Genomic DNA, 18,085 nt, shown 5'->3' with positions numbered 1-18,085 from the left:
ATAGAGAAAATCTTAAAGATTCCACCAAATAACTGTTAGAACTAATACACCAATTCAGTGTCCTTAAATGTGCTGTGGAACTGCTAAAAGATTTTGCTGCGAGTGATGATACACTGTACCCTAAAAATACCAGTTTTCAACACAGATGGACCTAGAGATCATCATTCTAAGGGAAGTCAGCCAGAAAGAGAAAAATTCCATATGATATCACTCATATGTGGAATCTTAAAAAAGAAAAAGAAAATAAAGGTCAACATGAACTCACCTACAAAACAGAAACAGACTCGCAGACATAGTAAACAATCTTATGGTTACCAAGGAAAGGGGGTGGGAAAGGATAAATTTGGGAGTCTGAGATTTGCAACTGTTAGCCACTATACATAAAAATAGATTTTAAAAAGTTTCTTCTGTGTAACAGGGAACTATATTCAATGTCTTGTAATAACCTTTAATGGAAAAGAATATGAAAACGAATACATGTATGTATATACATGACTGGGACATTGTGCTGCACACCAGAAACTGACACATTGCAACCGACTGTACTTCATGAACAAATACATCAGTTTTATCAATATCAGGAGCACTGTTTAAGGTCTTACCAAGGAAAGTAGGGGCCTGTCTTGGGATTCAAGAAAATTTGGCTAAGGGAGAAAAAGGAGAGTCAAGGACTTCTTCAGCATCCTGTTAAATACCTAAGTGGCTGCCACTTTCTCACCTGCCCAAGTGGAGTCATCTGGAGATGTTTGTCTCCCTAAACCACTTCCCACTATGATCTACTGAATTCAACAGTGTCACTGCGTGTGGATTTTTCCAAGCTCTGCTATGAAGACATTTCCCTCCAGGAGAGGAACAGAGGAGGATGGGAGCAGCCAATTTTTTTTTAACTGTATAAATATTTCTCAACAGTATGCTCTTTGACCAATTTTCAGAAGCTATAAATGCTTATTTTTTAAAAATAATTTTGCCCAGTTTTATTTCCACCTTTTGGGGAGAGACTATATGAAATTCCTCATGTAGCCAGTCTTAAAGCCCCTCCTAAATAAATTGATTTTGAAATATAATTTTTTCAAAAATTTCACAAAGTATTATTCGGCAAAATTATTCTTGACTAGATTTAAAAAAAAACTAGAAAAATACAAAGACGATGAAGAGGGAACCTAATACTTAGTGCCCCTTGAAGAGGAATTTATAATAATCACAAGACTGGGGCTGTGTTGGAATGAGGACCGAAGACCTGCACTTGGCTGTCTTCTGAAAAAGCTGACTCCCTGGTCAGCAAGAGGACAAGGGGCTCCACCTCTCCTCCTCAATGGTCCATTTCTGAATGCTTCCAAATCAGACGCTTAGTAACTGCAACAGCAAAGAAGGTGCATGGCTATTACCATGCTCAAATATCAAGTGATGAATTCAGATTATTAATGTGAAAACATGATAAGACATTATTTAATTATTTCACACTACCCTCTGTGAACTTTGATATTTACCAAAAGGATTTCGTTACACTAGCTTTCTGGTAGTGCACTGGATTCAAAGTCATGCTTATAACTGTAAATGAAAGCAGGATTCCAATCAACACTATGACTGCTGGACCATTTATAATTACACACAACTGCAATAATCTAGCCTGTTGCTCTTAATTCATGTCCTTCTAATATGGATTTCTACTGTTGGGGGACAAGGTAAGTTGAAAACATGAAAACAGATCTGAATATTTAGTTCCTCTCTCAAATGTGTGTACATCCATTTTTCAATGTGGTGAGAACATTGTGAATGAAGGATCATCATTTTAATGTATTTGTATGAAAATATTTCTAGGGAAAACAGAATGAAATTAATTTTCTCTGCTCTTTGAGTTATAAAGAATAAATAGCCACCAAACACATTTGGAGAAAAATTAAATGATGAAAAATCTGCATATAATGAAACTGAAAGGGCAAAGTACCAGTGTAATTCTGCACAAATCCTGCAATGCCACTAACCGGGAAAAGCATCCCAAGAAAATTCGAAGACCTTCAAAATGTTTGGATATCTCAGATTTGTTAATTTAAGATTTAAATATTCTTAAAACCAGGAATTTTCTACTCTAATTTAATTACCATTTAACAAAAAGTTTCTTATTTATTCATTATTTTTTAATTAAAATATAGTTCATGTACAATAGTGTGTTAGTTCCAGGCATACTACATAGTGATGGGGTATTTGCATACAGTCATTTGCATAAGTGATCACCACACAAGTCTAGTAACCATCTGTCCCCAAATTATTACAATATTATTGTTCATATTCCTTATGCTGTATATTACACCCTTATGGCTTATTTATCTTATAGCTGGAGGTTTGCACCTCTTAATCCTCTTCATCTACTTCACACCCCCCAATGGCAACCAATCACTCTTTAGCTTTCTGTATCTGTGAGTCTGTTTTCATTCTGTTTTGTTTTTTAGATTCCACATGAGGTCATACAATATTGGTCTTTCCTTGTCTGACTTAGTTCACTTAGCATAATACCTGCTAGCTTCACCCACGTTGTCACAAATGACAAGATTACATTTTTTATGGCTGAGTAATATTCACATATATGTTTATGTATATTTCATGTTCTCTGTCCATTCATCTACCAGTGGGCACTTAGGCTGCTTACACATCACACCTATTGTAAATGCTGCTGCAGTGAACACAGGGGTGAAAATATCTTTTTGAACTATTGTCTCCTTTAATAAAACAATATAGTATATCCTTATTTTTATATGTAATAAAACCAGTGAAATATCAATAAGTTATTTGCCTTTTCTAAGTTTTTCAACAAATGTTGAAAGTGGAGAGAAATTGTACCTCACTTCCTCATCAACACTATAAAGTATGTCTCATAATATTTTAAAAATTGTTTCTTGTTTCTCCTTATTTCCTATTGAAATAAAACCTGTCATATTCATCTAATTGCAAATGAAGCCTCTAGCAAGGTCTGCCGGAACTACTTGTTCCGGGGACTCCCGCGTCTCTCCCCTGCTCAGCTCCGGCTGCCTATTTTCACTTCCATTTGGTGGAGACAGAAACTTGCATTTGAGATGAGCTGATGAGCTCCAGCACCAGGCTGCCCACTGGACACGCACCAGGCATCCTCCTTCTGTGGCCAGTTGATTCGGACATGCGTCGGCCACTGAGGACTGTTGTGAGCAGCGCTTGGGTGAGGGGTGTGCTTTTGGATCAGTTGGTTCTGACGTGCGTGTGCCCCTGAGGGCCCTCTGCATTTAACAGAGTGCCTGATTATAGACTGATGAGAGCCCAGACTAGGCAGTCTGACGGCGTGCTTTGTTCTCTGTGCTCCGTGTTGATCTGTGGCTGTCACTCTCCCTGGGGAAATGGGAAATTCTGGTTCCATCCGTGAAACCATCTTGGATGAATTCTGACTGGAAAGCTTTTAGCTATGAGCCTATCACTAAGAAAAAGATACTTTATTGTAACACTGTGTGGCCACAACATTCTTTAGACTCCAGAGAAAACTGGTTAAGGTGAAACTCTCGAAAATTCCACACTTTATTGGAAGAAAAAAAAGGCAAAAAAGTTACCCCCAAATTTCCAGTTAATTTCACTATATTAATATGTCAATAAGGTCTTTACATCTATTCTAACCAAATCTCAGACAGCTTCCCACTAATTGGGTTTAACCCTTCTTGCAACAAATTAATTAAGTAAGTAGTTAACTGGTCTCTCCATTTCTAACTACTACTGATATCTTTTAAACAGTTAAAAACGGTCTTGGCCCGCATATCGAGACGACTCTGGGACCCTATCAGATTTCACACAGCCCTGGCATCAGGCTTCTGTGGCCTTGGGCCCACATAATTCAGTACAGGTGACAGGGACCCAGAGCTACAGAAAATAACAAGTTGTGTTTTAACACTGAGTTGTTTCCAGGCCCGTGCTGTGTTTCTAGACAAGTTTCCATTATAAGCAATAGCTTGCTCTTCCCAGGTCAGTGGTCACCCCACTCAGTTCAAAGTTGAGGATTTTCAGTATATGAAGGGATAGGTTGAATTCATCTAACTTACCCAAAGGGCTCACCTGCCTGTCTAGGTGGTCCCGTCAGTCAGGAGACACAAGGATGTTTTCCGAGATATTGTGGGTTATTTTATCCTCTTCTCACTTCTAAGTGAGTTGGCAGAGTCTTACATTTCCAAGATTTATTTTAGATAAATGCCTCAATATACCTACAAAAAAGGAATAAAAAGCTAATCTTTTGCCTTTAGGAATGTGACTATATTCAAACTAATACAATATTTCAAGATGACAGACATGAATAACTGTTGAGATCATTTTATAACATTAGTTTGTTACATGCGTAAAGCTATTAAATAAAAGAAACCAAGGGTATAAAGTTTATTTGTTATGTATCTTTTTTAAGTTTAATACAAAGTCAGATTTTAAAAGCTGTACAAAGAGAGCAAAAGACACTTTAGGTACGTGTCACCAGCTTTAAGCTGCTTTCACTGCCCACTCTGAAACGTCTGCGTCACTAATAGGGGATGCCAAGCGTGTCCATCACCATCTGAATAGCTTTCAGAGGATTCATGCTTTCTTCCACCTTATCTCTTCTCAAAACCCAGTCTGGCTTCAGTCTGTGAGAAGAATAAAAACCTTGCATTAATCAGGGTCTTCTCTTAAAAGAGTTACCTCTACCGTTTTGTCTTAACTGAAACGTGGCTCCTCTGGACACCTCGCCTCCCTCACAATCTCTCACATTAGGTGGGAGGCTTCATATTCCTGCCTTTCCCGACTTGGAAACTATTTCTCTCCATCTTCCCTGAAAGATGACCCTGGCTCCTTGGAAGCTGAGGCTATTCAGCTACCAAACTCATGTGTTTGTAAACCTGGTTCTCCTTCTTCTCAACTCTGGTCCCATCCTCCAAACGTCGGCCTCCTGCGGCCAGAAAGGCAGCAAACTCACCTGCCTGTTTTGCCCCCTTTCCTCGGATCACCCTCTGCCCACCCCTTCGCACGCGATCACGAGACAGTCGTCCTCAGGACGCGCACCCGCACCGACAGCGCGGTGTGAGGCTCCCGCGCTCCAGCGCCACTTCTGACTCGCCCCGCGCGTGGCTGCGCGCGTCCAGCGCGCGCATCCTCCTCCCACGGCCACCTCCACCCGGCAGATCGCTGCCCTCTTCCCCCTTGTCTCGCCTGGGTCCATCAGCACAATCTCCTCCGCAAATGCCCTTAACTCTATTGTCGCTCTTTTCCACTGAACTCAACCGGAAAGTTCCATGCGGATTCCAAGTGAACCAAAGCTCTGCCTTCTCCGTTCCTGGACAGCTGAACGTGGATAATGAAAAACTACAGAGCCAGGCTGGCTGCTTTGATGCCAGTGAGTGAAATTGCCTGGCAACTGCTTCCTCTCTCTTTCCCTAAGATGACTATTTTATTCCTTCCTTCTTTTCAAAGATCCTCTCCACATCCTCCCAGATCTGCTTCTGAGCTAGTGTTCACAGTCTCCCACTTCACTGAGAAGACAGCAGCCTCCGAGGGGAGCGCCTACGTCTTCCTCACACGGATCCCTACCCCTACGTGCAATTTCCATCTTCTTATTCTTTTGACTGGGGAGTGGCCAGAGGCCGGAGTGTGGTATATCCACACAGCAGAACAGCACTCTGGGAGGTGAGAAGAAAATCTACGCCATGCGCCGACACGGATGAACCTCAAAAGCATTCACCTAAGTAAGAGTCCGTCACAAAGAGCTACATTCTGCTTGACTCTACTTATGCGACAAAGCAGAAAAGGCAAAACTGAAAATACCGAATCATATCAGCAGTTTCCAGAATCTCCGGGTCAGGGGGAAACTGACTGCAAAAGGGCACAAGGGGGCTTTGCTGTGACAGAGATATTGAATCTTGGTGGTAGTGGTTTCACAGCTGAATACATTTGTCAAAACTCGCTGAACTGAACACCTATAAAACGGGGCATTTATGCTGTTGGGAGTTCTATCTCAGAAAACCTAACTGTCAAAAGTGGAAAAAGAAAGAATATATTCATTCATGTGTTACAGTTTTAAAAACATAATTAAAATTATAATTATTGAGCCCTTAAATAAAAATCATATTTAGAAATGGTTCCCATTAATAAATTTAAAGCAGATCTACTTTTATCCTGTAAAACATGCATGTGCAACACCAATTTACAACTATTATACAGCTTATGAGTAATTATAAAGCTAAACTGCTGTATAACCCAGGTCATGAAATAGTGCATTGTCAACACTGTAGGATTTATACCTAGTGGAGAACTGCTGAGTCTCTGAAAGGGAAGGAGAGTGGAAGGGAGAGGGAGGGGGAGAGGGAAGAGAAGGGAGAGGGAAGGAGGATAATTAAACGTGAGTTAACTTAGTTCATCAAAATCAATTAAATCATTGTTAGTAAGTTAAAATTAACTTAATCAATTTGAAACACAATTTTACTGTCTGATTGAAATGTAAAGTCATAGCTGAAGTTCTAATGTAATAAATTCTGGACAGTAAGTGAATTCACGAATAATAACAAATTTGTACCTTAAATCAATATAATAATTTTAATTTTATAGCATCTAATGAAAGAACGCTGCCAGAGATCTCTACAATAGAAGACCACTACTTCATAAAAAAATTTATCAGATATTACTCTTGAAAATAGTACAGTGAAAGGAATTCCACTGTATGTAAACTCGTGGGTTTATAACAACAGTAAAGGAATAACTTGCGAGCATCTCACATGGTGTTTCATTTTGGTCCTTGTTAATCTGCAGGCGCCACCAGCCCCCAGTGGCGCCAAATCCACTTTTCACCCTCGTCTAGCCTCACCTCTCAGCAGTGTCCATTCTCTGTGATGTCTTCCCGTCTCAGGAACGATTCCCTTTCAGGGCTCTTGCCTGGCTCTTTCTCTACTTGATTTTTGAAGAAACAGGGGTTACCCTAGGCTGAGTTTGGGACTTTCTTTTCCATGTATTTCCTTCTTCTGAGGCTGTCAATTTCCTCTCCAGGCTTTAAATGTTATCTAATGACTCCTGAATGTAATGATTCCCCTAAATTAAATCTCTAGACAATTCTTCTGTGTAGAACCACAGATCTGATTTCCTAATGGCTGGTTTGTATTTACCTCTGATTCATGTCATAGGCACCTCAGGCTTCCTGGAAACAAAACCCATGGTCAACATTCTAACCTTCCCCCACCCCTTCCCCCATCCTTCCCTCAACATCCCAGAGATAATGTGACGTCCCAGCCACCCTGTCTGCAGGCCCCCTGGTTATCCTCCATCCCAGCGGCTAACACAGGCTTTGTTACTTCATCCACGTGGCTGCCTGTTGACTGTCATTCTCCTGAACTACTGATGCAGCTCCACACTGCACAGTGACACCAAGTCCATGGCCACAGTGGAGCAGCCGCCCCACACGTCTCCACGCTCTGACAGCAAAGGTGCTATCTCTTTGGTTAACCAGCTCCACTAACACCTGTTTTTTTTAAACTTCTAAAGTTACATGTTTTAAGCTAGTTAAAGCCACTGTTACCTCCATAGGTCTGATGTAAACTGAATGGTTGGCCTCCGAAAGATAAATTCACATCCTAATCCTCAGGACCTGTAGCTTGGTTGGAAAAAGGGTCTTTGCAGCTGAATTTAACTGAAGGATCCCAAGCTACAATCATCCTCAATACCTGGACTGACCTTAAACCCAACAACAAGTGTCCTGACAAGAGGCACGGGAGGAGGGGAAGTCTCGTGAAGACTGAGGCAGAGGACGGAGTTCCACAGCAACAAGCCAAGGATGCTGAGTCACCAGAGACAGGATGAGCCAACGAAGGACCCCACCTGAGAGCCCCAGAAAAAGCGAGGCCCCACCGACAACTTGATTTTGAGCTTCTGGTTTCAGGAACCGTGGGAGAACAAGCGACTGCTGTTTAAGGCTCTAAGCTTGTGCTAATCTGTTACAGCGGCTGCGTCACTAATGCAAGGCCTCACAGAACTTCTCCAGAAGGAGAAATTCCAGGTGTCAGGGTGATCAGGAGAGGAGCTGGAAGCTGACGTTTTGGCCAACAAGGACTTTCGGCACCTCTCTGACAAGGCAGCTTGTCTCACGTGCAAGGAAGGGAACGATATGGCAGAGCTGATAAAAAGCTAGTTATTAGCCTTAGCACGTAACTATTTAATACCAGGAATTTATTGACTAACGACTAAATACTCAAAGCTGCAGGGTTATTACTTCATCAACTACTGCAATTGTCTCCTGTTTTGTCACCAAAGGTTCTCCCTTGTTCACATGTGGTCTCTCCATCGTCAAGCGCCCTGTCTTGCTTACAGGAGGTACTCAATGGATGTTTGCCAAGTGGATGAACGAATGAATTGACAGTGACACAAACTGTAGGGTACATTGACTGCTCACCTTGAAACTGTTCTGGTTCTTACAGGCGTTTCTGGAATGAAGTGAATGCTCATGGAAGAATTCTTCTTTTGGTTACAAAGTATTCTTTCAGTGTTCACTTTATGCTTATGAGCTGTAAGTCTGTAGAGACTATAAATACGGTCAACAACTTTGGACCTACTTCGAACATCCTAGAAAAGAAAGTGTATCTTTAAACTAGTAAGAAATAAATTTTGTATATCTTCTATGCTAGCAAAATCAATCACAAACACACCATGCAGTAAACTATAAACTTTTAACAATGAAAAGCCAAGCTCTCCAAGTTCAGCAGTTAGATTGGTTTAAATTATGAATGAATTTATAGCAATTATGAAGGCAAATATTCAAAAATTATACACTTAACCCTATACTGAATAAAAAGCCAAACATTAAAGTCAAGATACCTATTATATATATAGTTCCAAGTCATATGAATTTTATGTCTTCAAAGCTTCCAGTTACTCACTGACCTCCGGTTTAGATCACCACATATCCACACCTGCCTCCTTCCTAGTGGTCTCGCCACATCCACACACATGCTCTCCCCAGACTGTTCTTCAATCAGCAGCCAAAGTGATATTCAAACTTAAACATATTCCAGTGTTTAAAATCCTTCAGTGGTTTCCCACTGTTCTCAGGATAAAAGCCACATGGCCTTTGGTCACCTCTACGCTGACTGTAATGCCTGGAGACAATAACTCAGGCCTCACCAGAAAAATGTCTTCATGTTACAGCCGGAGGATGAGGAGTCAGATATGCCTGGATTTCTGCTTCCCTAGGACACCTGTTACTTCCCTCAAGGAGATGGGAAAGGTTTACGTGGACGGCTCTAATACACTCCAATTCCGTAATTCAGTCTCTCCAATATGTAAGAAACAACTCCAAAGTCAGCACAAAAAGCAGGTGTGAACACATACAAAACTCTATTTCAGTTGTGATAATTACTGAAAAATTATCAAAGTCTTAGACTTAAGAACATGTAAAAATAATCTCAAAGAAAGGAAACATTAACACTCACAGAAGCTCGATTTGTTGTCTTCAATAAAACAGCTAACAAACAGCAAGTTTTTGTGAAAATGCTTCTACTTTTGTCTGCAACTTTGTCACCGGGCTTTTCCTGGTACATCTGCAGAAGCTCCAACAGTGTGTCTATACAGTTTTCCACCTCATAGACTGCTGAAGTCGTTTTCTCATACTGGACGAGAACAGAAGGAAAGTAGAAGTTATAACAAACACAGAAACTCCTAATAAGCAGTCCAGCCAAAATGAAAGCTTAGAGCCAAATCCTGGACCACGTGCAGCAGGTACTAAGGGCTTCGCGGAATGACTTTCTGACATTGTTCTCGTTTCTGAGCCCACCTTATATGCACCTGCATTTTACTGTTTTTCTTCCCAATCTACTTTAAAGGTCCACAAAAAATGAATCAAATTTGAAATCTCTGAAAATGCGCATCTTGATGTACCTAAAAGCAAGCTTAAAGACAAGGCCATTTTAGTGAGAACCTCTCAAAAAAAGGTAACTTTTCTGTGATAGTTAATCATAGGGTAAGATTCAATTAGCTACCCTGGAGAGGAAGGTGAGCTTGCTTAAAGTAAAATAAATTTGATGATCATTAGTCTAGAATATATTTTTCATGCTTTAGTTTCATATTGGAATTTGCATGGTGACAGGTAATGCTAATGATACTAAGATAAAAACAACAGGACAATATGAATACGGAACACGTGCCTGGTCTACGGTTCAGGTGCCTCACGCAGACTGACTCATTTAACCCTCAGTGACATTGAGAGGTAGGTCCTGTCACTACGCTCGCTTCACAGGTAAAGGAAGGGAAGCGGAGAGGCAAAGTAGCCTGTGGTGCGCGGCACAGCTGGGGCCTGAACCCAGGCAGTCTGGCGTCAGGGTCTGTGCTCTCAGCCACGACTCCTCAAAGAGAAACCCCCAGGTAAAGCCTCTACGTTACGGCTGAGGGGCTGGCAGAGGGGATGAATCTGTCATCTCAGTTCCTCTGCATGCATTATAGTTTAGCACAGATAACTGCCACCCATCCAAGGCCAACAGGCTTACCCCCTCACACCTGGAGTGTTACAGGGTGCCCAGGTTACAGCAGTAGCTTCATCATGTTTACCAGACATGATCAGAAGACGTTCTGCCGCTGACTCAGTGCAGTGGGTGCATGGACATCAGCTCTGAAGGCAGATCAACACGAGCCCCAATCCAGCTCCACCACTTATCACACTGGTCCTCAGGCAAGGGACCTACCTCCCGTAAGGATGACTACTCCTTCTCTATGCAATGAGCAGGGTGATAGGAGCTCCCTTGGAGGATTAATGTGAGAACTAAATTAGATGGTGTGTGAAAAGCACTGCACATGGTTAACAAGTACTCAACACACGTTAGCCATCAGTGCTAGTAACATCATGAAAACAGAAGACGTAGTGTTTCTACGTACAGTCATGTTAACAGAGTAAACACGTCCCCCCGAGACTCCTGCACCTAGTAGGTGAATTTGAGCTTGGATGGAAGTTCTAGTGATGAGCAAGCACAAACGAAATCCGCTGGGTCAGATTTCCTGACCGATGAACATTTCATTATTAAAAAGCAAAACCACCTTGGCGACATTGAGCAAGACTTGCACAGCATATCCGATGACTTCCATACAAGGAACACTACGATTACAACTTCGGATCAAGACAAATATTTTTGAAATCGCTCCACTCTGGGCCATGTTCTCACAACAAAGTGAAGACAGTCTAGTAACTACCTCTGAAAGGGAAAAACAAGAGATACGTTCAAGGCAGCAAAATGACATCGTATTATCACAAAGCGCTTCGTGCACTCAAAGGTGAAAATGCACTTCTATCCTGTACAAGACACTGTTCAAACAAACCCACCGAGGTGCTTCAGCGCCTCGAGAATAGCAGAGAGGTACTTGTACGTCAGGAGATGATGGAGAGCAAGGGCGGTTCTGTGGTACAGCTTGTTTTCCTCCCGAATCTCCCTGTTAACACACTGAAGTCTCTGTCGAATAGCTTTCATTTTTGCGCAGTCATTTTTCTTCCTCCAGGAATATCCTCTCCACAATGCCTTAAAGAGACAACACAGCAGTTTTAAGGTTACAACCCCTGACGCTGTGAACTTATATCTACATCCACTTCCACAAAGTAAATATTTTCAGTCTAATTATATGATGTGATCAGATACTTTGCAATTAAAACTTCAAATCGGGTCCTAATAAATAGAAAAATCAATTTGCCTAGGCAGAAATACATATAATATTCCTGTATATAAACTAAAGCAGCATAATTGACCAAGATGTCCCAACCTATTCAAATTGCTAAAATACTTTTACAACTCTCAACATCAACTTCTTCTAGGGAATTTGAAAATAAAGGGCTTAACAATGAAATTATGGTTGCATAGTGTTTATGAATTATTCTATTGGCCAATCTCAGCTTTAAAATGTACATGACTGTGTTTTTTAAATGTTAGATATCATGTAGATGAATTGCAGACCACAATCTTGAACCAAAATCATAATATTTGCAGTTACCTGAATTTTAGTGATTCTGTCATTAAATTTTTCCTGCTTTCTACAGAGGAGAAAACGGCGTACTGCTTTCTGTATTACTGACGCGGCTCTGTTTTGCTGGCTTATACAATTTTGAGATTCATGCTGAATTTTTCTGATGCTATGATCTTTCTGAAGACACCTCTTTTGCTGCAGTCTTGCTCGAAACCACCTCTGTTTGAAACATACGAAGTTTTTTTTTTTACTTCTGGTTTCTTAAAAAATATATATGTATACATAAATGAAATAAATAGAACACTGTATTGAAATACTGGCCAACCACCCCCCGCCAGGGAGGTACGTTTCCACTCCACTTGGTGCAGCTCCTTCCAGGCCCCAGTGGGTGAGAGAGAGAGAATGTGTGTGTGTGTGTGTGTGTGTGTGTGTGTGACAGAGAAAATTTAACACTGCACACCACAGTCCTCATTTCATAATTTATATAAGTCTTATCAAGCTATGTATCATTCTTCTATTTGTTTTAACTCGATGTTTTATATATAAGTATGTTAACATATACAAACAAGACTCTTATCCAGGATACATAAAGAACTCCTGTAATCATAAGAAAAAAGAACTCAGCAGGAAAACGAGCAAAGTATATGAAAAAACTTTTTAAAGCACATCATACACAGAAAAGAATTTGAACAGCCAACACACATGAAAGTTTTTTACAATTGCTAGCAGTCAAAGGAAATCCAAAGCAAAAGTAAGACATAATTTTCTATTCATCAGAATGACAAAAATCAGTCTTCTGATGCCACGTGTTGGCAAGGATATCTAGAGAAACACACACCCTCAGATGAGCGAATAATCATAGCTTTGTCCTTGTACCAAAAAAATTAACTTATTTCTATTCCATCAAATCATCCTAACAGCTATATGGCAAAAGCTAAATATTATATGACTTTATTTATTAAATATCAAATAATTTTAAACAAAAATTACATCATAGCTTTATTGCAAAGGAAAAGCTAACCTGAATACAGATGGCTGAGTTAACCTGTTTATTATTTGCATTCTTCTGAGCCACGTGAAGTTTATATGCTCTCTGAATCCGAACAGCAGACAGGTGGTAAAAGGCAGCTGCTGTGAAGCGAAGAAGCCTCGTCTTGGTTTTCTCTTCTAAAATCTAAAAGGGGGAAAAATTAACAACCAAATGTTTGACTCTTAAACAATCAACCAATGTTTATTTTTGTATATCCTCAATACCAAATTATATAAATTAATAATAAGAAATTAACTCTTAATTATTAAAATTATTTCCATTGTAACTCAAAGTAATTATAATTCTTTACTATACAATTTTTTTCTTTTTTTTTTTTTACCTCTTTCATGTGCACAATTTGTCATTGATTTATTTCTAATTGCAGAAATTATTCTGAGGGGGGAAGATAATTAGATTTATCTATCTGTCTAGCTAACTAACTAGCTAGCTATGTATTTGGAGGTACTGAGGATTGAACCCAGGACCTCATGCATGCTAAACACGTGTCCAACCACTGGGCTATACCCTTCCCCACTTACAATATTTTCAACTGTGTAACCTTTAAGTCAGAGTATAGAAAGTAAAATTATATTTGAGGAACTTCACTAAAGAATAATAGCAGTGAATTTAACTAGACTACCCAGTAACGCCTGGCTAAGGCTTTGAATGTACTAACTATAGTGGGAGAAGTCTAGGAATATTAAACCCAGAATAGGTTAGAGTGTTCCAAGCAGAACTGTTGAAGATGGTGATAGTAAAGCAGACAAGCACGTGAGGCGACTTCTCGGGTGTCGGACAGTTGCGCACACGCCTGGCATGAGACTCTTGCGGTGAAAGCTCTCTACGGTGGCTGCTGGCCTTCAGAGTTCCAACTTACACTCAAAAGAACAAAATACAAAAGATTTCTCCTTTACTTCAGTTACTTTGCCTCTGCCACTGCCTCATACATTGGATGCCCCAGGCATCGCCGATTCCCTAGGAGGAATTCTCTCTCACTGAAGGTGCGGAAGTTATCCCAGGAACGGTTACACCCGCTCAGGGAGCAAAAGGCAACCTGAGTAACAACATCCTTCGCACGGAGCCTCCCTCCTGCCCCTTTCAGCTCCCTCGTGAAGATTTATTACACAAGAGAAAGTGTATCTTGCGTTTTCAGTGGGCATCTATGGGAAGTGGGCTCATGGAACAGACATCTCTGGCACCATGACCTTGTGACACAGGGCCCTGCAGAAGCTGAGTGGGTTCAAGTAAGTGGTTATATCAGCTTTGAGATTATCCTCCAAAATCTCACATTTCTTAACACAATTTAACATCAAATATTTTCACTTCATGAGACTGTGACATTCTACTTAAAAACACCCTTTTCCTTACTAACCAACCACACACCAGTGCTTGTAGAACAAGTGCAGATTTCTTTAATTAAACATACTTCCTCCTTTCACACCTCCCCGGCTTCCTGGCTCGTAGGTATCTTTGTATGGTCAGAGCAGCAGACTTCTGCCGGAGAAAGGCCTGCCTTCCTTTATACCCTCTAAAATTTGCTTGGATCAAACAAGCAGCCTGATGTTTCTATAAGGAAAAATTTGCAAGTGACATTAATAGATAGAAATAATAATTCAACCTACTGAGGTTCTTGAATTTCCTTTTGTAAAATAAGATGGTGTAATTATGATTTTTTTTTTCACTTTTAGTTTAAGAATGTCATGTTTCACACACCAGAAAAGGTGGTGTGATTTTGGAATTCATCGAGATCTAGAGTGAAAAATAAAGTGTTGATGAAGGTGCAAAACTGGAGCTTTTCCCCTTTTATCCTCTTGATACTTTTCATTGTGAACGAGAAAAGGACTAATGTCACGACAGGACAAATGCATTTGGTAAAAAGCCAGCTACACTCCAGAGAACGGAATGCGCATCACAAGCAGCTATGAGGGAAGCTGTTTGCAGCTTCAAGAACCACAGCGCGCCCCCAGCACATTCTAGATTCTTCAAACTTGTGCCATCCTTACAATCAAATACGAAGACACACAAAGTATCTGAACTGAAATGGAAACTAGGTTTGTTTTACAACATAATACCCCACGTACTAGCTGATTGACCCTGAGCAAGACCCTTCCCCTCTCCAGACCTTGGTTTACTCATCTGTAAAATGGGAATGCTAATTGTAAGTACCTCATTGAGTTATTATGAGGACCCAATTGGTAAATACATAACACAGACACAATAATAATAATGCTATATAATCACACATTGTGATTACCTGAGCATCAAAGTTTATAAGTATAATTTTAATTTTTATTTCTTTAATCAAAGACCATAGCTACTATAGCTATTCTAAAAACTGATGTTAAATATTTTAAACAGATCACTAATTGTGGCTTAAAGAGTATATTATTAAGTGTTTGACTTACACAGGCATAATTACTACATCTATTAATGACTTTCTCCAAATAAATTATTTATTCTAAAAGTCACTTTGAGAATATTTTATAAATACAGATATACAAACAGAAATACTCACAAATGTATTTTTACGAGTGAATATAATTTTTAATTGACTGCAATGATGTATTTAAGATAAATGTATAGTTATTGACTTATTCGTTTTCTGTTTTCTAAAGAAGTTCTTTACAAATGAACTGTAGTTTTTTTTAACACCTACTTTCATCATTAAGAATTGTTCACGAGCTGTTCTTCCAGAAAGTATAGCTCTCCATTTTCTCTGAATGATAACTGTGGATGCTCTCATATTCAAAAACCTAAAAAGTGATTATTGGAAAGCAATTTCAAATTACTTTAATTTATTCAGAAAGTATTATTGCCTCCCCCCATATAAATAGTAGAGGAGAAGGAAAAAATAAGAAAGACAATGAGAGAATAAAAGAAAGTGGAAAAATATAATTTATACTTAAGTTCTAGCAATCAGAATTTTACAAACACACACACGTGTTAACACAATGCAAAAGAAGTTTTACAACTGGCAGTAATTACAGTGGTCAGGAAATACTATGTTCCACAATGAAAAAAGATTCTGAACAGGATCAGAAGGAAGCAGGATCATCCAGATGTAGACAAAGCCTAGATAAAGGGGTGGTGTGCAAATGACGGCAGAGCAGGAACCCAAGTCCACACGGCAAGAGTCTGAGCAGACAGGGTGGTCACAGAGGGAGCTTGGGAGGGCGGGCCAGCGTCAGGCAGATGAGAAACGGACGCTCGTTTGAAAGGAAAGATGGGCACCATCAAAAGATCTGAAAAAAAATATTCTGTAAACAGAATTGGAGAAAAATTCATGTTGTGAGGGCTGGAGATTAAACTTTAGGCATCAAAATAGTGGCAAGAGGTAACTGAGAAAGGACAGGCTGTTTGATCTGTTCATGGAAAAAGTGGAAAGATTAACTTAAGTCATGTTGCCACCTTTCTTAGAAAATAAGGCTGTCAACGGGAAAATTGGTATTTTGGTTCAGGAAAATCGGATACCGGTCCTTAATAGTGGAGTGTGGCAACTATATTTTTATTTGACAAGCCCTGATTCTATCTATGGAATTGATCAAGAAACTCTTCTAACACTAGGGTGCTCTCCTAAAATGATCTTTAAAATTGTCACTGTTACACTAATTCATCAGTTCTGGGGACTGAAGAAAAATTCTTACACTATGAAGTCAAAAATAATATAGACAATCTGGCAAGAGCTTCTGAATATGTGTTTAAAAGAAATGGACTAGGAATAGGGAAACAGAATTAACTGAGGCAAGTTGGGGATTAGGTCTCCATCACTAAGCGTAGAGTACAGGGAAGAATACAAAGTAAAAAAAAAAAGTGAGAAACAAGTGTTGCCTATAGCTAAATAAACAAACAAAACAAACCAGTGAAACCAGGGCCCTAATAAGGAAACCAAGATTCACTAGATTATTTTATTTGCTTCCCACGCCTCCATGCCTATACTTACCTTATGAACCTGCATGAATCAAATCTGAGTGAATATTTTTTAAGGCTGTCTTAGGCATATATTCTGTTTCATTAATGGACAAAACACCAACAAACAAACCATACAAAGTAAGCACAGCAACTATTTAAAAGACACATCAAGGAGAAGTGTCATTCTCTGTACAGACTCGGCTGCCGCGCACAGTACCGTCTTCTCTGCAGTCTGGCGTGGACGCAGCCCTGAGCGGTCCGGACGGCGCTCAGAACGGCCAGGTACTCTGTGCGCGCTTTCCGACACCGATACCAGGCTTGAATCTTGCAGGCAGCTTTCACTTTACATAAATACTTCCTGGCTTTATGTCTCCTCCACACAGTCTGTGAAACACATAAATGTAACAAACATGCAACGAGATGTCAAATTTTTTGTAAACTGCCAAAAAAAAATTAGTTATTGAAAAGAGTTAAGGTACGGTTAAGCAAGGTCAACTGTTGGAATGGTCACACCATGACCTTCTGTTAGAAGCACTCCCTCCTGACACAGCAGCGCTCACCGGGTGAACACCTGCTGCTTCACCACACACCCTGTGGCGGGCCGCCCGCTAAGCTTAATGCAACTAGATATTTTAAATTGTCAGATACGCACAGTGCCTGGAAAGCCAGATATGGGCACTGACCTCACCATCTCCACCCCTGTGAAAGAACAGAAGGGAAATGAACACACTGACCACTCTACTTCCAGGGACAGAATTGGAATCCTTCCCACCTCCCTCCCCATCCACCTCAGATGCCTCCTGGGTTTTCTGTCCAGCCTGCTGCAGAGTCCTGAAAGCATCCGTCTCTCTGAGGACCATCAGATTCTCTGATTTTGGCAACCTCGTAGCACCATGACTGAAGGTTTCAGTGACAGCTGTAACTTCTTAAGTGCTGAGCACTGTGCTAAGTGCTAGGAGCTCTTACAATAACATGGGTGAGTGATATTATCTCTAAATTAGAGATGAGAAAATGAAGGCCCAGAGCAGTTGGCCCCCCCTAAAATAACTTGTTGATGTCCAAGGTTAATAAGTGGCAGAGGTATCTTATTCAATCTTCACAAATATCTTCTGAGATGATTAAGGTCTCTATTTTACAGAAATTAATGTTGAGACAGAAGAGAATTGTTACCATGTAGCCAGTATGCAACAGAGTCAA

General features: G+C 40.2%; 1 protein-coding gene across 2 annotated transcripts in view; it reads right to left on the bottom strand.

Annotated features, from left to right (window-relative positions):
- Nucleotides 1-4,356: 4,356 nt before the first annotated feature.
- ASPM (assembly factor for spindle microtubules) overlaps nt 4,357-18,085 on the bottom strand; it is a 51,529-nt gene continuing 37,800 nt past the window's right edge. For both annotated transcript variants that reach the window (XM_031690139.2, XM_072948755.1), the window contains exons 19-27: nt 17,106-17,272; nt 15,636-15,732; nt 12,971-13,123; nt 11,977-12,168; nt 11,318-11,510; nt 11,035-11,189; nt 9,441-9,617; nt 8,405-8,574; nt 4,357-4,619 (exon numbers count right to left, since the gene is read on the bottom strand). In XM_031690139.2, coding sequence (XP_031545999.2) covers nt 4,517-4,619; nt 8,405-8,574; nt 9,441-9,617; nt 11,035-11,189; nt 11,318-11,510; nt 11,977-12,168; nt 12,971-13,123; nt 15,636-15,732; nt 17,106-17,272 — 1,407 coding nt within the window. In that variant the 3' untranslated portion in view covers nt 4,357-4,516. The remainder of the gene's footprint in view (nt 4,620-8,404; nt 8,575-9,440; nt 9,618-11,034; nt 11,190-11,317; nt 11,511-11,976; nt 12,169-12,970; nt 13,124-15,635; nt 15,733-17,105; nt 17,273-18,085) is intronic.

The sequence above is a fragment of the Vicugna pacos genome, chromosome 23 (assembly GCF_048564905.1).
Source record: "Vicugna pacos chromosome 23, VicPac4, whole genome shotgun sequence".
Taxonomy (NCBI): Eukaryota; Metazoa; Chordata; class Mammalia; order Artiodactyla; family Camelidae; genus Vicugna; species Vicugna pacos.
Note: the sequence above shows the minus strand (reverse complement) of the source record. Positions and strands in the feature narration are given on the sequence as shown.